Source organism: Sphaerulina musiva, assembly GCF_000320565.1.
Source record: "Sphaerulina musiva SO2202 unplaced genomic scaffold SEPMUscaffold_2, whole genome shotgun sequence".
Lineage (NCBI taxonomy): Eukaryota > Fungi > Ascomycota > Dothideomycetes > Mycosphaerellales > Mycosphaerellaceae > Sphaerulina > Sphaerulina musiva.
Window position 1 is genome coordinate 1,699,163 of NW_016017384.1, and position 17,029 is coordinate 1,716,191.

The 17,029-nt window shown below is 53.6% G+C and overlaps 7 protein-coding genes across 7 annotated transcripts; 2 read left to right on the forward strand and 5 right to left on the reverse strand.

Annotated features, from left to right (window-relative positions):
* Positions 1 to 86: 86 nt before the first annotated feature.
* Positions 87 to 2,048, reverse strand: SEPMUDRAFT_60337 (Lipoxigenase; the record flags this gene model as incomplete). The annotated part of the gene is made up of 3 exons (XM_016909522.1): positions 87 to 993; positions 1,083 to 1,639; positions 1,707 to 2,048. The coding sequence occupies 3 exons, from the start codon at positions 2,046 to 2,048 to the stop codon at positions 87 to 89; spliced, it is 1,806 nt and encodes a 601-aa protein (XP_016763593.1).
* A 601-nt stretch (positions 2,049 to 2,649) lies between these two features.
* On the reverse strand, positions 2,650 to 3,824 carry SEPMUDRAFT_147352 (NAD(P)-binding protein). The gene is made up of 3 exons (XM_016904243.1): positions 3,534 to 3,824; positions 2,781 to 3,358; positions 2,650 to 2,717 (listed from the first exon to the last, which is right to left on the reverse strand). Exons 1-3 carry the CDS (start codon positions 3,770 to 3,772, stop codon positions 2,695 to 2,697), a joined length of 840 nt encoding a protein of 279 aa, XP_016763594.1. The 5' UTR covers positions 3,773 to 3,824; the 3' UTR covers positions 2,650 to 2,694.
* Positions 3,825 to 6,109: 2,285 nt separating this feature from the next.
* On the forward strand, positions 6,110 to 7,551 carry SEPMUDRAFT_147353 (uncharacterized protein). The gene has a single exon (XM_016904244.1). It carries the CDS (start codon positions 6,120 to 6,122, stop codon positions 7,518 to 7,520), a length of 1,401 nt encoding a protein of 466 aa, XP_016763595.1. The 5' UTR covers positions 6,110 to 6,119; the 3' UTR covers positions 7,521 to 7,551.
* Positions 7,552 to 7,589: 38 nt separating this feature from the next.
* Positions 7,590 to 9,112, reverse strand: SEPMUDRAFT_147354 (Mak16 protein). Its single transcript, XM_016904245.1, has one exon. It carries the CDS (start codon positions 9,105 to 9,107, stop codon positions 8,040 to 8,042), a length of 1,068 nt encoding a protein of 355 aa, XP_016763596.1. The 5' UTR covers positions 9,108 to 9,112; the 3' UTR covers positions 7,590 to 8,039.
* A 1,657-nt stretch (positions 9,113 to 10,769) lies between these two features.
* SEPMUDRAFT_147356 (MFS transporter) lies at positions 10,770 to 12,830 on the reverse strand. The gene is made up of 2 exons (XM_016904246.1): positions 12,437 to 12,830; positions 10,770 to 12,379 (listed from the first exon to the last, which is right to left on the reverse strand). The coding sequence occupies exons 1-2, from the start codon at positions 12,534 to 12,536 to the stop codon at positions 10,866 to 10,868; spliced, it is 1,614 nt and encodes a 537-aa protein (XP_016763597.1). The 5' UTR covers positions 12,537 to 12,830; the 3' UTR covers positions 10,770 to 10,865.
* A 1,142-nt stretch (positions 12,831 to 13,972) lies between these two features.
* On the forward strand, positions 13,973 to 14,737 carry SEPMUDRAFT_15451 (S-adenosyl-L-methionine-dependent methyltransferase; the record flags this gene model as incomplete). The annotated part of the gene is made up of 1 exon (XM_016907566.2): positions 13,973 to 14,737. A coding segment is annotated over one exon (765 nt), but the record flags the coding sequence as incomplete, so codon positions are not given.
* Positions 14,696 to 17,008, reverse strand: SEPMUDRAFT_161652 (uncharacterized protein). Its single transcript, XM_016907949.1, has 3 exons — positions 16,817 to 17,008; positions 16,518 to 16,763; positions 14,696 to 16,462 (listed from the first exon to the last, which is right to left on the reverse strand). Exons 1-3 carry the CDS (start codon positions 16,888 to 16,890, stop codon positions 15,682 to 15,684), a joined length of 1,101 nt encoding a protein of 366 aa, XP_016763599.1. The 5' UTR covers positions 16,891 to 17,008; the 3' UTR covers positions 14,696 to 15,681.
* Between the last annotated feature and the right edge of the window lie 21 nt (positions 17,009 to 17,029).

Here is a 17,029-nt window from a genome sequence, read left to right on the forward strand (position 1 = left end):
TGTGTCGAACTGAGCCGAATCTAGGAGGTACCTAACGCTGAACTATGAACGTCTCCAGACAAGAAACATATGCGCGTTTTGAAGAACTATATCGACAAACTCCACGGTATCGTCTCCGGATCCAAAGCCTTCCACAAAAACGGCATTCCCTGCGCCAGTCCATCCTGATCAAAGTCCCTCGCCCTCACCTCGCTACTCCTCGCCTGCAAATCCTTCATAAACGCCCCATTGGCATCCCTCGTCACCTGATTCATCCGCGACAGCATCACATCATCATCAAACATGTGCACCATCGATCGATTCGAGTCCACGAGGAGTGGCCGAGCAAAATTCGCTCCGACGGTAAGAAATCCGAGGCATTTCGAGAGTGGGGGCAGATAGGACGCGACATCTGTGATGCCTTTTTGTGTCGGGACGGGTTTGTAAATTGCCGTGGGGTGGAAGGGGAGGACGCCGTTGGATGTGATGAGTTGATTGAGGTTGACGGAGTGGTGAGCGGAGGTGGAGAGGTGGGCGATATGGGTGAGGAGATCGACGAGATCTGCTGGGGTGGAGATATCGGGGACGTCGATGGCTTGGGCGGGACCTTTGGCTTCGACGAGCCAGGCTTGCAGCTCAATGTCTGCGGTGATGGTGGATGGGTCGGAGTAGTAGGAACCCACGAACGCGGCGAAGAATGTCTGGGTCGCGTTGTAAAGGGGCAGAGCGTCTTCGTAGAAGGGGAAGCGTGGGAGTGCTGGTCCTGATGGAGAGTCGATTAAACCTCTCTTACGCAGATTGGTGAGGAAATAGTTGGACTGGATACTGCCTGCGAAACCACTTGCGTACAGCTCAGCGCCCCACTGGACGGCTGACGCTCCTGTATAGCCAAAATACCGGTCTATAGCTGCCCCTGGACTGAATAGATTGGTGGCACCGGCGGGACGAATGCCAAATGTGCCATACATTATCCGGGACAACAGTGCTAGAACGGGATGATCGTCACTCAATGTTCTACGAACCGAGTAAAGGATAAGAGTCAGCGAGTCTTTTCTCCCTCTCTCCGCGCAAAGGTTTTGTCATTCGACCTGCTAAAAACGTACCTAATAGCAGCCTGAAACAGAATCTCGGCCACAAAATGGGTATGCGCCAAATGATGAATTTGCGACATGAAGAAATCCGCACAATTGAACATTATCTTCGCCAACAGCCAGTCCTCAGGGGAATCTCGTGGCGTGTACACCAAACCATCGTTGTCGGTATTCTTCGCGCGAATCGACAGAGGCAAGAACTTGTCCGGCGCCTCGGAAATATAAAACAAGGCATCACATGCAGCGGAATATTTGCCACCGGTGGCTCGGGTCAACTTGTCCTGTTCGCGGTGGTCGATGTAGAAGAGTCGTGACGAGCTGTGCAATTCGGCAAGAGGCTGGCCAGACACTTTGCGCACAATCTCGTCGTCTACCGTGAATGGTAAGTCCTCCTCGGGAGTCAGACGACGGACAGCGTAGGGATTGAAAGATAATCGTTCCATCGAGAACAACAAGTCATCCGTGTAATTGGTGAGGAGACCAGGGCTGACTCCAGAAGGGGATGTACTTCGTTCCCACTGTCCATCGTACAGCTTGACATAATCGTCCAAGGTCTTGAGGCCATTGTACTGCATTGTGGTCAGCACGACGACGACGACGACATTCCGACTGCTGGAAAAGACTGCTGCTGCTTACTTGGTCCACAGCTGCTGCAGCAGACGCATTCTCTGCTTGCGTGAGTTGGAGCTGATTGCCACCTTCCTTTTGATATATGGCCGAATCGCGTTTTATAGCAGCAATGCCTAATGGTCCAGCAGGTGAGAATGGTCCGCCACCTATCCCAGGCCCGTACGTGAAATCCTTTTGCTTGGTGGATACTCCGGCTGCTCGGAGTGGAGATGAAGAGTCCTGAGGGATCGAGTATGGCGAATCAACCGGGTCATTATCGTTCTGTCGTGTCTCTAATGAACGCAAAGGTGATGCCGAGACCACAGCAGGCAATAGCCATAGTACATATGGGAGAGTAAAGATGTGCATCGTTGTGCTGTGCAATTGAGATCAGTTTGACCCAGGTGTGATGCCCGCATCGACCTAGTTCTTATACTCTGTGTAAGCGTGTTTCTCGACATCGCAGAAGTCGATGACCTTTACCCAGATATTACCGGCATAATTGGCTAGTCTCAGCCCTATGTGAGTGACAAGTGAACAATCATCTCGCTTAGTGCCTGGGGCTGAGGCCACCCCCTTGAGGCTGTCACGGTGGTCCTGTCTCGTGGCCAATCTTTTGGACTTCTTCTGTACGGCTTGCGGTCGGGCCGAATCTCAGCTTCTCAGGCCTAGGCTCCAGGACCCCCCAAGGAGCATGTTTTGTGGTATATATAGCTTCCGAGGAGTGAGGTCTGACAACATGCCACAATGAAACCAGACAGGTCGTGATGGAAGGCCTGCGAAAGCGATCGCGTGCTGTTCTTCTCACCGGTATAGAGCGTCGGTCTTCTCGAGTCGTGCTCAGCCCCAGCTTGAATCCATCCAGATCCTGCTCTTGTCATTTCGGACCTGTCACAGGTAGTATGTGCGGCCCCTTGCGCCAAATATCTGCGCAGCCACTGGAAGATTTACGAAATAGGCACAGGTGCAGAGGACATGTCTCGATTATAATTGTTTCAGTACATAGAGGTGCCATCTACTCGTCGACGTCGGTGCTGTCTGTATCCAGGTCAGTATGATACGTTTGGCCTGCGAGTAATAGAGGTGTGTGTGATGACTTACTGCTCAACTTCTCATATTTGGGGTACAACTCGCCATAATCTTTGATTTTTTGCATAATGGCCTTGTATGCATCAGAGCCGATGACTACCCGCAGCGGAGGATTCTCCATGTGCGCGATTTCCCACATTGCTCTGCCGCCCTTGGCCGGGTCGCCGGCTTGTGTGCCATGTCTCTTGCCCATCTGCGTCTTCGCATCAATGTGATCATATGCCGCCTCTTTCTGCTCGCCAAACACCATACTGCGCCCTGCCCAGTCTGTGCGGAATCCACCAGGCTCAATGCAAGTCAACTTGATGTTCCACTCCGGCTTCAGCTCATGGGACAGGGCCTCGGTGAAGCCCTCGACTGCCCATTTCGAGGCGCAGTAGATGCTGAAGGTGGGTACGCCGCGCTGACCACCAATGGATGTGATTTGCTGGATTTTGCCTCCCGCTGGCTTGTTCACCTCGCGCATGATCTTGAGCGCTTTGCGAGTCACATGGATCAGGCCAAAGAAGTTGACCTCCATCTGCGTGCGTGCTTGTTTGTCCGAGACGCTCTCAAACTCGCCCGATAGACCGTAGCCTGCATTGTTGGTCCTGAACACGGGTCAGTGTGCGGTTGGTGATGGGGAAGAAAGCGAGAGAGGAAGAGAGAGGAAGAGAGAGAGAGAGGAAGAGAGGAAGAGAGGGAGAGGGAGAGGAAGAGGGAGAGGAAGTGGGAGAGGAAGAGGGAGAGGAAGAGGGAGAGGAGAGAGACAGGGGGAAGACCAACACGACGTCAATGCGGCCGAATTTCTTGAGGGCAGCGTCGAATGCCTTGTCGACAGAGGCGGTGTCGGTGACATCGAGGTCGACAGCCAAAAAGTTGTCATTCGTGGCGCCGTCAAACTTCAGCTTCGAGCTGTTTCTCGCCGTTGCGACCACTTTGTCGCCCTCCTTCAACGCCTTCTTGACCAGCTCGTTGCCGAAGCCGGTCGACGTTCCTGTAATGAAGAAGACTTGTGGAGCCATGGTTGAGGTGTTCAACGATGATATTTGCACAAAGATGTATGAAATCTACCACGTAGGCACGCACGTATGGATACAGATATGTGTATGTACATGTACCTGATTTATGCTCCCTCATTGACCGTCGTCATCGAATACTGTACCTTCTAGCAGCGACCATCCGCCTGCTTGCTTGCTAATAAGTTTCCTGCTTGCCTGCCTGACGTCAAACCGTCAAAATGGAAGATGTTGCACGGCAATTCGCTCCCACACCAACGAAGCTATACCAATGGAAGTCAAGATCAACACTTCCGGCATCACTATATCACAACATATCCTGTGTATCTTTCCCGCAATGTGGAACTCACAGAGCCCAATGGTCTCATCACGACTCACCTTTCCTCCTACCGGGATTGACTTGCCGGTAATGATGCGGTGTCAGATGCACCTTTTGCTCAATCACTTGTCCCTTCACAAGTGGCAATAGAGTGAGTGGATCACAGAATCCTATGTCGCATCGCATCGTGTTGTAGAGATACATGTGCGATTGCGTTATCGCCTTGAATGTAGGGTCACCGATCTGCACAAATGTTGGAAGTATCATCTGCTCCGTAGTTCTTCAAATCTCGGAAACGGTTCCTAGATGCAAACGGTGACTTTTGAAGCCCAGCAATATCTAGACGGCGTGGCGGTCTGCAACGGTCAGAAGCATCTTTCCACATCTGCGTTGTTTTCCTCAAGGCGAAGCCAGGCCAGCGACGACACAGTATACGGATTTTGGTTAGGTAAAGGTCCAAGTTCGAAGATTGTTGATGGTAATGAAAATGGATGCCGAAGAAGAAGAAAGCAGAGATGGAGAAGAGAAGAAGGGGAGAAGATGTGAGATCTGAGCTGCGAGGTTTGCCAAGACCCGGTCGTGGCAGGCGCGCGTGTGGATCGCGCCTTCCTCGGAGCTCGGACGCGTCCCGACCGCGAATGGCAATTATCTTGTCTTTGATGTATTCGTGACTACCTTATGACTTTGAACATGGACTCTTCGTCTTCTCCTCGAGAGCCAACCTCCGACGAGCTCACAGACATCTACGCCTTGCAGACGAACCTGCGTAGCTCAGACACGCTCCCGACTGAGTTTGACGACGATCTCGAAGCCCTGAACGATACCGAAGCACGCGTGAAAGTCGCGAAAGCCGCCGACGTGGTCAGCCACCGCAACTGGCAAACACGCGAAGTCTTCCACAGTGACCCCCGAGAGCCACGTACTTCGAGTCCCGTCCAAATGGCCACTACGACGTCCTCGCCACCGCCCTCGCCGTCGCCTCAGAAGAGGAAGCGCAAGCTCGATCAACTGGATTTCGGCAAGAGCGCTTTAGGCGCATCGCGTCCAGTCAAAGCGCAAAAGCACTTCTATGGCATCGACATACACCGACTGCTGGCCGACGCCGAAGCGGAGGACAGTATACGCCAGGCTGCGCGTACGGCTGCCTTGCCAACGCCGCCGGCCGAACTTGCCGCGCCGAAGTGCAAAAAGAACACGCTGCTATGGACGGAGAAGTACCGCGCGAGAAAATATGCCGATCTCATAGGTGATGAACGGACACATCGCAGCGTAATGCATTGGTTGAAGAGGTGGGATCAAATTGTCTTTCCAGGCTCATATCGACCGAAGCCGAAGAAGCGTTTCGGTGATGACAGCAGCGATGTTGCGGAAAGACCGCATCGTAAGATCCTGATGTTGACTGGCCCGCCAGGACTGGGCAAGACGACATTGGCGCATGTCTGTGCTAAACAGGCAGGCTATGAGGTGCAGGAGATCAACGCAAGCGATGAGCGGAGTAGCAACGTCGTCAGGGGTAGGATACGAGACATGGTTGGCACGGAGAATGTGAAGAATGTGGAAGAAAAAAGGACTGCAGATGGCATAGCACGGAAAGCCGCGAAGCCTGTGTGTGTAATCGTGGATGAGGTCGACGGAGTGGTCGGAGGCAGCGGAAGTGGTGGTGAGGGCGGATTTGTGAAGGCATTGATTGATCTAGTCCTGTTGGACCAGAAGAACTCGACTGCCCTAGCTACTTTGTCACAAGCTTCCGCGAAGAAGAGGAGAGGCGATCGATTCCGTCTCCTGAGACCATTGATTCTGGTCTGCAACGACGTCTATCACCCTTCCCTTCGACCGCTGCGGCAGAGCAGTCTCGCGGAAATCATTCATGTGAGGAAAGCGCCTGTGCAGAGCGTGACTACTCGCCTACAGACGGTATTCGAGAAGGAAGGCGTCCCATGTGATGGCGATGGCGTCCGAAGATTGTGTGAAGCGGCGTGGGGTGTCAGCAACCGAAAAGAGGACAAGAACGGCAACGGAGCAGGAGAGGGCGACATGCGAGGTATCATGGTAGTGGGCGAATGGGTCGCCAGCAAGCTGCGAGCCAGTGGCGACAGCAATACTCGCTTGACTCGGAAGTGGGTGGAAGACCATGTCCTACAGGATCTTTCGCACGGCGGTGGAGGGGCTCGAGGTGTGGGACGAGGAGGTCCCAAGGATGTAGTGGAACGGGTCTTCAAGGAAGGCGCAGGCTTTCCCAGACAAGCTGCATTGGCCACTCCGATTCAGCATGCTGGCAGCGACGGTGTCAAAGGTGTAGCAGAAGGTTTGCGAAGAACAGCAACCGAGAGACTTCGCGAGCTCATCGATACCCACGGCGACACCGACCGGATCATGACCGATTGCTTCTCTTCATATCCCGAGCATCAGTTCCAAGACGACACGTACCTCTCCAAACCTGACGCAGCATATGAATGGCTTAATTTTCATGATCGTCTCAGTGGAGCTGTTTTCAGCAGCAATGAGTGGGAATTGGCGCCATATTTGAGCACACCAGTGCTTGGATTTCACCATCTTTTTGCCTCTGCCACCACAAGACAGTACTTCGAAAAAGACGCCAAGAAAGACGGAGATGATGCAGATGCTGAGCCTACTCATCCGTTCGCTGGCGCGCAAGCGTCGTGGGCAGCTCACGAGGCGACAAAGCAAAACGAAGCATACATTGATGCTTTGCAATCTTCCCTCGCGCCATCACTGCAACGCCTGTTCAGCAGCACATCAGACATTGCCACAGATCTGCAACCATATCTCCTCAGAATGCTCACACCAAACATCAACCCGATCATTGTTGGTGGAAGTGGCAGTGATAAAGGTACAGCATCTGTACGTAAAGCCTCGGAACAAGTCTTGGTCAAACGAGCTGTCAACGCCATGGGTGCATCGGGAGTCCGCTTCGAACGCGTGAGACTAGACGACGGCCCCGGCCAGAGCTACGGTAACACACAATGGATATATCGCATCGAGCCCCCTCTGGATACACTCTGCACGTTCGAGACCGGCGGCAAAGGCTTCGGGGACGCTGGCGCCAAGACGCGATATGCCGTACGACAAGTGATTACGCAGGAGTGGAGGAAGGAAGAAGCGCGCATCAACGAGGAGAACCGCATGGCAAGATTCGGCTTGACCAATGCGTCGTATATTGATCCCGCTGCGGGGCAGCTGCTGAAGAGGAAAGCGACGAAAGAGGATGTTGATCTGGAAGGGAAGAGAATCGTGCGAGATTTCTTCGGTCGAGCGGTCGTCGTGGGTGTTGAGACGGATGCGCAAAAGAACAACAAGAAGAGGCAAGGCACATCGAGAAAGAGGAGCCTGGGGGCATTCGTCAAATTCCAAGACGGGTATTCGAATGCTGTGAGGAAGCCCATCACATTGGCAGAGTTCATGAAGGATCTGTGAACAAAATGAAAATGAAATGAAATGAATCGAGTGGGACGAACAAAATGTTCTATTCTTCCCAAATACCTCTCTTCCTTCCTTTCTTCTCTCTCCTGCAGGCCCTACCTAGGTACCTAGCCTGGGATAATGGCGCTTCCCTCGCCCTCGCCCTTGCCATGTATACCATACCATACCATACCGTAAAGTCCTGTTTACTATGACTTATTTTTTTTTCTTTCCCCATGGCGGGCAGCAGACATGAGCTCTACATAGTCTACGCTGCGTCTTGCCTCCGTTGAGCTAGCTACCTTGGCACCACAAGTATACACGCTTCCGAGGTCAGAAGCTCGAGTGCCGTGCGTACATCGAGTTGCTTCGCCAGCTGAAATGAACCAATTGATTCCGCTCGGTCCTGTTTGGCTCACTGCATGTACACTTGGAAACAGCGTGTCAAGTGATGTAGAACCATCTCTTTGCCCCCGAGGATGGAAGTGTCGACGATGATTCATTTCCTTCAACCCCCAATAAATAATCAAGCTCTCACTTTGCAATCTGCATCTGCTGAGATGCTGGCTCTTGCACATATTCGTATTCAATCTTCTGCGCCGGGCCCTTGGAGCCCTTCTTGCGCTTCTCGGGCTTCGATGGAGGTGCCGCGGGACGTTTTCGTTTGAGCGAGTCGAGTTTCTTCTTCAGTGCTGCTGCTGCCGCCACTGTGTCGTCGTCATCATCTTCGTCTGCATCACTGTTGGCCGAGTCTTCCTCCTCCTCCTCGTCGCTTGCGCCACCAGCCTCTTCTCCGTCACCACCGAGCCAGTCATCAAAGTCTTCCATGTCGTCTTCATCGTCCGATTCGTCGAGGTCACTGACGAATTCGACATCCCTCTCACCACCTTCGCGCTCATACTCTACTTCCTCTTCGTCTTCCTCTTCTATACCTTCGTCCAGATCCTCATCTACCACACCCTCCTGTGTCCTTTCCAGGTTGCGCATGACTTTGCGCCATACGGATTCTTCCACGTTCAGTGGCTTATCGCCGTACGCTCCACTTCGCAATCTCTCGACCAACTCCCTCTCGATTGCCCTCTCGATCTTCGCGGCCGCCTCAGCTTTCCTCTCTCTCGTCTCCTCTCGTCGCCGCACTTTCGGCGCAAGTTTCGCAACCGTCGTCTCGCCCAACCTCTCATCCTCCCTCGCCAATCGTTGCGCCCTCACCCTCACCTGTGTCAAACGCGTAAGTCGCTGTTTGCATTTATGCACCAAGAATTTCGGCCAGTAGATCAGCCTCTCGTCGACTTGCTCCAGTGCTTTGGTGTAGTTGCCGCTCAGTCGAACCTTTTCCCACATTTTCGAAGGGAGATGTGCGCGTTCGATCGTCTTCATGTAGAGATACAGCCGCCCATTTGCAGGGTCACTTCGAATGGTGGCATAGCGAGAGTTGGCGAGCGGGCATGATTGGCGATTGCAGAGTCCGGTCACGTTGTGTTCGTCGCGACAGAAGGTCTGTTTGGTCGATTTCTGCGTTTTGCCAGTGTTGCCGGGCAAGACGAGACGCTTAGAGCAGAAGTCGTGGCCAATGATTGACCACACGAGTTCGTCGGAGGCCATGGTGGAGAGTTGGGGCAGTACTGCGATATCGAAAGTGTTACTTTGGGAAATTTGAGAAACTTCGAAATTTTGGCGACCGCGGGTCAGCAAAATCGGCAAGTTCCATGAGGGCCCGTGCAGGGGTCAACACTTCACTTGTACATCCTGGGCCACTGCACATGATCTCTCCGCACATCACCAAAATCGCATTGTGGATGATTTGTATGAATACTACCGGCTGTTCTCGCATGAAGGCAGATTCGCTGTCCACTTTCGATACATATTTGCCTACGTGCCGCACCTCAGAGATCTCGAGGCATTTGGAGCCTTTGACCAGTCTCTGATTGGGTATCTGCCACGTTATTATCTCTCCTTTCGGACTCTCCACCGCGGCAATTGGTGCGCGAGACCACGTTAATCAAACGCGCATCCACTTCCCAGCTATCGTCAGCATTCGTGCCAGGTCTTCCATATCGACGGGTCTACTTGTAGTAGCACGGACACGGGCCTCAAGACAGTCAGACTCCGTCTGTTCCAGTGCAGTACAGCCTCTGCACTCTTGGCAATAACCAGCTTGAGAGGTCCGTTTTGCTGCTTACAGTAAGTGCGTCCTCTCGGCATGCTGAATGCAGAGAAGCTCGTGACTATATGGATGGTTCTATACCAGGACGGCAGTTCTCAACAACCCCTCCGAACATTGCAGTGGCTGTGTACAAAGCCCTTCGAGAGGCCCAGCTGTCCTGGATCCTGAGGCAGACTCAACAAAGCGGTGAGTGAGGAAGATGGAAGACGGAAGAGAGAAGAGCGAAGAGGAAAAGAGAGAGGAAAAGGAAGAAAACGGATCGAGGGCGGCGCTCACCAACCGCCCGTTAGCCCTAACCTCTTTTAGGCACTGACGTCTTCGGGTCCGAACCTGCAACCTTTCTCCACAAACCGTCGCCGACTGGAGCTTCTTTTTCTCTGAAACGACGTCGTCGCCACTAGGGCGCATGCCGTGTCTCCCACCCACCGCGAGCACGGCACCGCGTCGATGATGATGAATCGCCAACAATAACAACCTGTTTCGCCTAACAAGAGATGCAGTCAGTAGTGTCCTTTGGCTTTGTTGCGCGAGAGATAGCCCGTCCGTCAGACGGACGTGATTGGCAAGCTCGAGGCTGCGCACTACTGGAAGACCGCCTTAGTTGTTTTAGCCGTACACGCCGACGCTGTCAAGATAGAAACGGTGCTTCCAGCTAGATCCTCTGACCAGACACCAAGTCACGTCAATCGCGCGGCTCAGGCCTGCTGTGCCTCGATATTGGTATGGGTTGGCGTGTGGTAAGCGAGATGGAACTGGTGTCACACTGGCATTGATTCGTAGCCTTGCCCGTTGAGCTAATGGCTGTGTGCAGTAGTTGGTGTTCTGCTTGTTGGTATCACGGGTCGCAAGTCTGCTAGCCTGTGGTCGCTGCCATCTGATACGACCATACCAGGCGGAGGCGTCTTGCGCGGTGGCCGATCTGTGAGGAGAAGCAGGCCTCCCTCCTCCAAAACTCAGATGAGCCGCTCGACACTTATTTGTCTATCCCTGCGGCGAACTAGACGGAACCCCTCACTGATGGTAAGTGCCTCTCCGAGCTCATTCGAGTCCGAAGTGCTACGCCTCAAGGTACTACGTTGTGGACAAGAGAAGAGATTGGTGAAGAAGTCTAATATGTGGTACTACCGCAGCTCTATCTCCACTCTATCCCCAACGCCTTGCTCACAACATCCAACACGATAGGAAAAAGCCCCCCTTTAGGGCTGATGGGTGCGCGCCCGCTCCTTCTGTTCCTTCAGCAAGCCCAGCCTCTCCTGCCGTATGCACCACAGGCTCCAAATCACTCCAACGACGGAGCTCGCCAGCGTGACCCAGTACGCTGTCGCATAACATTCCTTGCCGTCGAGACAGACCATCTCACCATTAGTGCCATTCGGGTCGCCCTCAAAAACAGAGTGGCTGTCAAGTGTGCTGCCGTACACCAGATTGAACACGTTCCCACTCACGACCGGTGCCCAGGTGATCATACCCCAGTTGATGCCGAGCCCACGGGCACCAAATGCGTCGGCTACTAAAGCTGGATAGGTTCCGAAAAGCACTCCATAGCCGCCACCACTGAAGCCCGATAACAGGAAGAGGTGGTTCGGATTTTCCAGAACGAGCGCAATGACCTGTGCGGCAACAAAAATACATGCACTCGCCACAAGGGTCCAGTATCGGGAGGCGTGATGGTGAATGAGCCAGTCACTACCGATTCCAGAAGTGAGGCGACCGAGGAAAGAGCAGACGGAAAGGATCGAGACGTGCATGAGCTGCCGCTTCATGATAAAGTCCTTGCTAGCAGAGTCATCATAGTGTCTCCAGAGACTGCGAGCGTCGTTTCCAATATTGTTGATTGTCATCAGACCCACCCCGCACAGCAGTGCGAGCAGGACAAACAGCTGCCAGAACTTGGGGGTCCGTGCTAGCTCCCAGCCAGTGATTTCTCGTATCTCGTGGTGAAGGCCTACCTTGTGATCCGTCCGTTCGTTCAGTATATCGCCGGGTTCGCTAGAGTTCGAGGACGTGACGAGGGATTCTGTCTCATCTTCATTGCTAAACATGCTATTCTTACTTGCCCCTCGAGTATGCTTTGCCTCGCCAGCGCTCGTGGAGCCGGTGCGGTGTAAGCGATTGCTGTTGCGGCGTTTGTGGGGTTCTGGCTCGTCCTCGGGCGCTACTATTCCATAGGCTGTCGTGTGTTCGTCGGCAGCCTTGATGTCCACAATGCGCAAGAAAAGCATGCCCACGAAGGTCATGGCCGTGGTACCATAGGCCAGAAGCTTGAGGTAACCACTGGTGTCCCCAGGGTATATGAGTGTTGCCAAAGTGGTGTAGAAGAACGCGCTCAGTCCGAGGGCGCTCAGGGGAAATGCTGTCGCGGTGCCCCTGTGTGATGGCCAGTTGCTTGCAGAAGCTTTGAGCGCGGCACTGAATGCTGTACAGCTTCCCGAGCCACTAGAAAGGGCAAACAAGCATAGCATCGCCACGCCCATGCTGTCTGGCCCATTGTCGTAGGCACTTTTCAATCCAAAGTACCCTATGGCAAGTAGGACGCAGCCCAATGCGACTCCCCACCTCGGCCCTTTTGAGTCTATGAGAATGCCTCCTGGAATTCCCATTGCATACATTCCTATGTTGCCAAAGTTTCCGATGAGGTTTATCTGGGTCGCTGTGAGCTGTAACCGATTTGCGAACTGGGGCGCCCAGGCTGAGAAGCCATAGTTGGTGCCTATGAAGGATCAGCCATGGGCCGGCGATACTGTGGCAGCTTATGGACGAAGCATACCGCAGCTCAAAGCTATGGTGGTCGCTGCAACGGAGGACAGTATTCGAGCAGTGCGATGCGCCTGTTCCGCGCTCTTGCTGGTTTTCGACATGGCAACCATGAAAGGAGGTGCCCAAGCGATATGGGCTGCGAGGTGAAGACCGACAAGGAGTGAATAGGTCAGCGGCGGTGTCCGCGTGCGTGGTTGTCGTCGAGACCGTCCCTGCTTGTTGTATTGCGGGACGGGACCAATGTAAGATAGATGGGGAGGTTCGCGCTACGGAGGTCGAAGACAGGTGGCGGAGGGCGAGAGATCTGAAACGGTAGGGGTGTAGGGCAGAGGGCGGAGGGCGACGGCGGAGAGGCTTATCGGGCGGTGGGCGGAAAAGAGGGACAAGGTGAATAAGGCCAGCGCAACAGTGTCATGATGATTGAAGCAAGCAAGAAAGCAAACGGGCAGGGACAGGCACGCAGAAAGAAAGGTACAAAGCACGGGAAAGCCAAATGGAAACATTGAACGGTTCACATGGTTGACCTATCTCGGCTGCCGGCACTTTATCTCCGGCATCTTATCGGCAACCGCTCCCGACTATAACCTCCGTCCTGTCATCGCACCTAAGGTCAGGTACCTCCTAGGTTCTGCAAGCAACATGCAAGCAACATGCACTTCCTTCTAAGCTACCTTATCGTACGTATATGATAGCAAGAATCCAGAAAGACAAGTCCAACCTGATACCAACTGTTGACCTGCTGCTTCTGGGATTGGTGCCAGTCTCGTTATCTGCAGCTGGACTCGCACTCTTTTCCAGCAGAGCGCTCGGCACAGTTTCCGCCCTTCGACGTGCTGCCAGGCACATCGGAATACACTGATGTACCTACCCGGAGTCCAATGGGTCGTCGGGTAGATAATTGCTCATGCGTTGCCCAAAGTAGGAGTTGGGCAATGGAATGGGGCAGACCATGGGACAATTCAGGTTTCAATAAAGGCAGAAGATTCTAAATGTAGAACGACTACATGTAGACGGTTCGTGTGGACCGTGGCACACACTTTGGTGATGACCTGATCTCTCCATTCCACTTCCTAAAGCGTAGGCAAGTACTCATGTTTATTGCCATCAATACAGCAGGGTCTCATGTGCCAATCTCCTCCTTGCCAGGATATGGCAAACCGCCAGAACCTCCCTGGTTTCCAAGCAGTTCTTATGACTTCATGCCCGCACGCACATGCACCCCGAGAAAAAAAAAGAAATGTAGCGGCTGAAACGAAGCTAATGAAAAAGAATGGCGGTTGATTATAGTGCGTATTCGTTTGCAGACTGGGACTGGGACCTCCATCAAGCGCGAGATGACGACCCAGACCAGAACCACGAGACCTGGAACTTCCAGCCTCCGCCGCGATGGGATTCCTTCCGCAACCGCATCATGACCGACGAGCAGGCCGCTCAAAAGGCCCGAAAGGATGCAGTCTCGGCAGGAGCGAAGCAAAGATGGAAGAGCCGGTCTAACCCCAGATTTCACTTCGAAGACCTCTCGCACGCTTCGGGAGTGGCGAGTCCTGTGCTCGACCTATTGACACCCGGCCCGGGCGATGCGATACTAGACATTGGATGTGGTGATGGTGCATTGACGGCCCGTCTGGCGAGCAAGGCGCCCCTCGGAACAATTGTGGGCATAGACAGCTCGGCAGCCATGATCGAACATGCGAACACGACTTATTCAGCCTCCGGCGTGAATCTCGTTTTCATGCAGCACGAATGTTCGAGACTGGATCAAAAGCCAGACGATATGATAGTGTGGGAAGGCGCGTGGGATTGGGTTTGGTCGAACTCGACCTTTCACTGGCTTCTCCGGCACCAGGATACCAGGGCGACACTATTCGAGGATGTTCATCGTTTATTAAAGCCTGGAGGCAGAGTCGTCTTTGAATGTGGAGGTGCCGGAACCGTCCCAGAAGCAATCACGGCGTTCGTCGCAGCAATGGCCTTCCACGGAGTACCTGCCGAGACCCGAAAGCAGGTCAATCCATGGTTTTTCCCAAGCGCCGAGTGGACGCGAAAGGCATTGGAGGGTGCTGGGTTTGAGGTGATTGTATGCGAGACGCACCATCAGCCGCACAAGGTTTCTGAGCACAACGGTAGCTTGGAAGGCTGGGTGCGGCAGCTTGGTGCCGTGTTCCTCGATGCTATCGAGCCACAAGAAGGGCCCAGGCGGGATGGAGTCGTGAGATGGGTGTGCGACGTGCTGAACGAAAGTATCGAAAGGAAAGAGGATGGAACGCGATGGCTCAGTTATGTCAAATTGAGAGTGCTCGCCAGGAAATAGTCGGTGCCAGAACCACGTATCTCGTGTGCGACCATAACCCCGGCTGTGATTAGGCAGGCTCATGTGGGAGAAGGGTGAGTGTGCCGTCCACTGGCATGGGTCGAGATATATATACCATTTCTCCGCTGACAAATGTGTAAGAGCACTTCTTCCCGAGAGGATGATTAACGAGGGTAGTACCTCATTCTCTTTCATGTGACGGAATTTCATGTCCCTCGTTCCGCCTTCGTCTCCTCCCCTCGTCCTCTCACAGCAGAGTCCAAGTGGCCATTCCTGGTAGGGCCAACGTAGGTCTCATCCCAGCCTGTCACAAGTCTCGAAGTTGCGAAGTTGTGAAGTTGCGAGGTACTTCAGAAGTGCATCCCATCTGAAGCATCTACTTCCGCATAGCATGTTATTTGCACAAGAGAGTGATGATTCTAGCACAAATTAAGATGCATATGTCTGAACGTTTGTGGTATTCTCGAAACAGTTCAGCTCAGGGATTCGAGGTTCGAGGTTCGAGGGATCTATTATTACCAACCCTATCATCAAGTTTGAGGATGACCAGAGCAGGCAGCTGTACATCCGCGAGGATTTGAAGAAAAATGGGTGCCACAGATCTCTCACACTTGGTCAGGGACGATGTCGCAGCACAGTCACACATTTCAGGTCATGTCTTGGCAGAACAAAAGCGATGCATTCCCTGGATATCTCGGTCTGTCAAAGTCAGCACCTGAACGCCGGCAAAGGTTCCATCTTCATTCGCACATCACGATGTTATTCGTTGAACACATTTCTCCCGTAGAGCAACGCTTGTAAGCGTGTCAAAAAGCAACTCCAGTCCCATGCATCCGTCGTCAGCGGCAGTCGATGTCCAAGCGAGCCCAGCTGGCTTCCGCTGGTGCCTTCCTTTCAGGCTTGGTAGAGCAGCAAGGGCGCTCGATGTGCAGAGGAGCGCGAGCCTATGAGACCACACGTCGTTGAGCTGCTTCATAAAGTGCGCCAATGGCACCAATGCCAGAGCCTATAAGCATTCCAGTGCTGCCGCCCAGGATACCTTGCTGAATGCGATCGACTGTTTCTGGTTGCACAACGCCAAACGTGACGCCTTTTTCGAAGACGAGCCAGGTGGCCAGTGCCTTGACAATGTTGTAAGTCAAAGGATCCGCCGTATACCTCGCGACTGCGACGCGCACATTACCACGCTTCACGTCTCTAATGGTGAGGTTGTAGAAGTATGCGAACAACAGCGGAACCAGGATTGACGTCAATGCCCAGGTGAGAGTTGCCGACCAGTAGAAGGAAGTGAGCAGAATGAAGACATCGGGCACCAGGACAGCTCTGCTAGGGGTGATGGGCGTAGCGGGTATGTCGAAGGCGTATTTCCAAGGGAATATCTCCGTTTGCAGAGCAATGCCCTCCAGGAGGAGCACTGTCAGATGAATGCCTGTCACGCTGGACAAGATTTCGCGGATGTCGGAAATCTGGTTGTCAATGCCAGAGACGCTATACAGGTCCTGGAAGCCTGCGACGAGGTTGCGAGATGCATCCTCTGCAAGTTCAGCAACTGCCGCTGGAGAAGGTGGTCCGGGGAGCTGTGTTTGTCTGCGCGCACTGCTACGTAGCGCTGGGGTGCGTGGATTCAGCTGGCCAGATGGAGAGAGGGCCGTGGCTAGCGGAGAGATGGCGTGACTGGGCGAAGCAGCCAGGTTGTTTACAGGTGATGAGATTGCAAACTCGTCTCTGAATACACACATTAGTGCATCATCCCATCACATGCGCGCCCAGGTGTACTCACTCCGATTCCTGCTTCACCTTGGTCGGGCGTCTGCCTCTACTTTTCACAACGCTTCGGACCTCTTCCACGACATCTGCCACACTGTCTGGTATCAATTCGGCATTGCTAGCTCTCGTGGGCCTGCCTGGAGTCGATCGTGTGCCAAAGTACGCTGCGAACGCAGGCTCTCGGGACAGTCGCGTCGAGTTGGACTGCAGGTAGTCGCTGAGCTTCTCCACGAGCTCGTCTTTTCGAAGATCCTCACTCCTGTGCTGCGGTTAGTATGGCTGCATCCCGAGAGATCAGGAAACGCGTCGTACTGCTTGAGGCCGGCCTGTTCGGAGAGTTCGAGCAGTTGAGCTTTGCGATGCCGCTGCAGCCACGAGTGCGACATGATTTGGGGCAAAGTGACGAAGGGCGCTAAAAGTGGTATGGCTGTGGTCGCGTAAGTGATGCGACTGCAACGCGCCCACTGAGAGTGTGTGTAGAGATATGTGTGATATGATGGTTGTGGGATGCTGCGCGTTCAGAGG

Bases quoted from the DNA above. Each gene is read 5' to 3' on its own strand.
- SEPMUDRAFT_147353 (XM_016904244.1), top strand. From the start codon at position 6,120: ATGCGAGGTATCATGGTAGTGGGCGAATGGGTCGCCAGCAAGCTGCGA.
- SEPMUDRAFT_161652 (XM_016907949.1), bottom strand. From the start codon at position 16,890: ATGTCGCACTCGTGGCTGCAGCGGCATCGCAAAGCTCAACTGCTCGAA. The intron at 16,764-16,816 runs GTACGACGCGTT...ACCGCAGCACAG, and splicing joins GAACAGGCCGGCCTCAAGCA to GAGTGAGGATCTTCGAAAAG. The intron at 16,463-16,517 runs GTGAGTACACCT...GTGTGTATTCAG, and splicing joins AAGGTGAAGCAGGAATCGGA to AGACGAGTTTGCAATCTCAT.
- SEPMUDRAFT_147352 (XM_016904243.1), bottom strand. From the start codon at position 3,772: ATGGCTCCACAAGTCTTCTTCATTACAGGAACGTCGACCGGCTTCGGC. The intron at 3,359-3,533 runs GTTGGTCTTCCC...ACCCGTGTTCAG, and splicing joins TTCGGCCGCATTGACGTCGT to GACCAACAATGCAGGCTACG. The intron at 2,718-2,780 runs GTAAGTCATCAC...ACCTGGATACAG, and splicing joins CAAATATGAGAAGTTGAGCA to ACAGCACCGACGTCGACGAG.
- SEPMUDRAFT_147354 (XM_016904245.1), bottom strand. From the start codon at position 9,107: ATGGCCTCCGACGAACTCGTGTGGTCAATCATTGGCCACGACTTCTGC.
- SEPMUDRAFT_147356 (XM_016904246.1), bottom strand. From the start codon at position 12,536: ATGGTTGCCATGTCGAAAACCAGCAAGAGCGCGGAACAGGCGCATCGC. The intron at 12,380-12,436 runs GTATGCTTCGTC...GATCCTTCATAG, and splicing joins CACCATAGCTTTGAGCTGCG to GCACCAACTATGGCTTCTCA.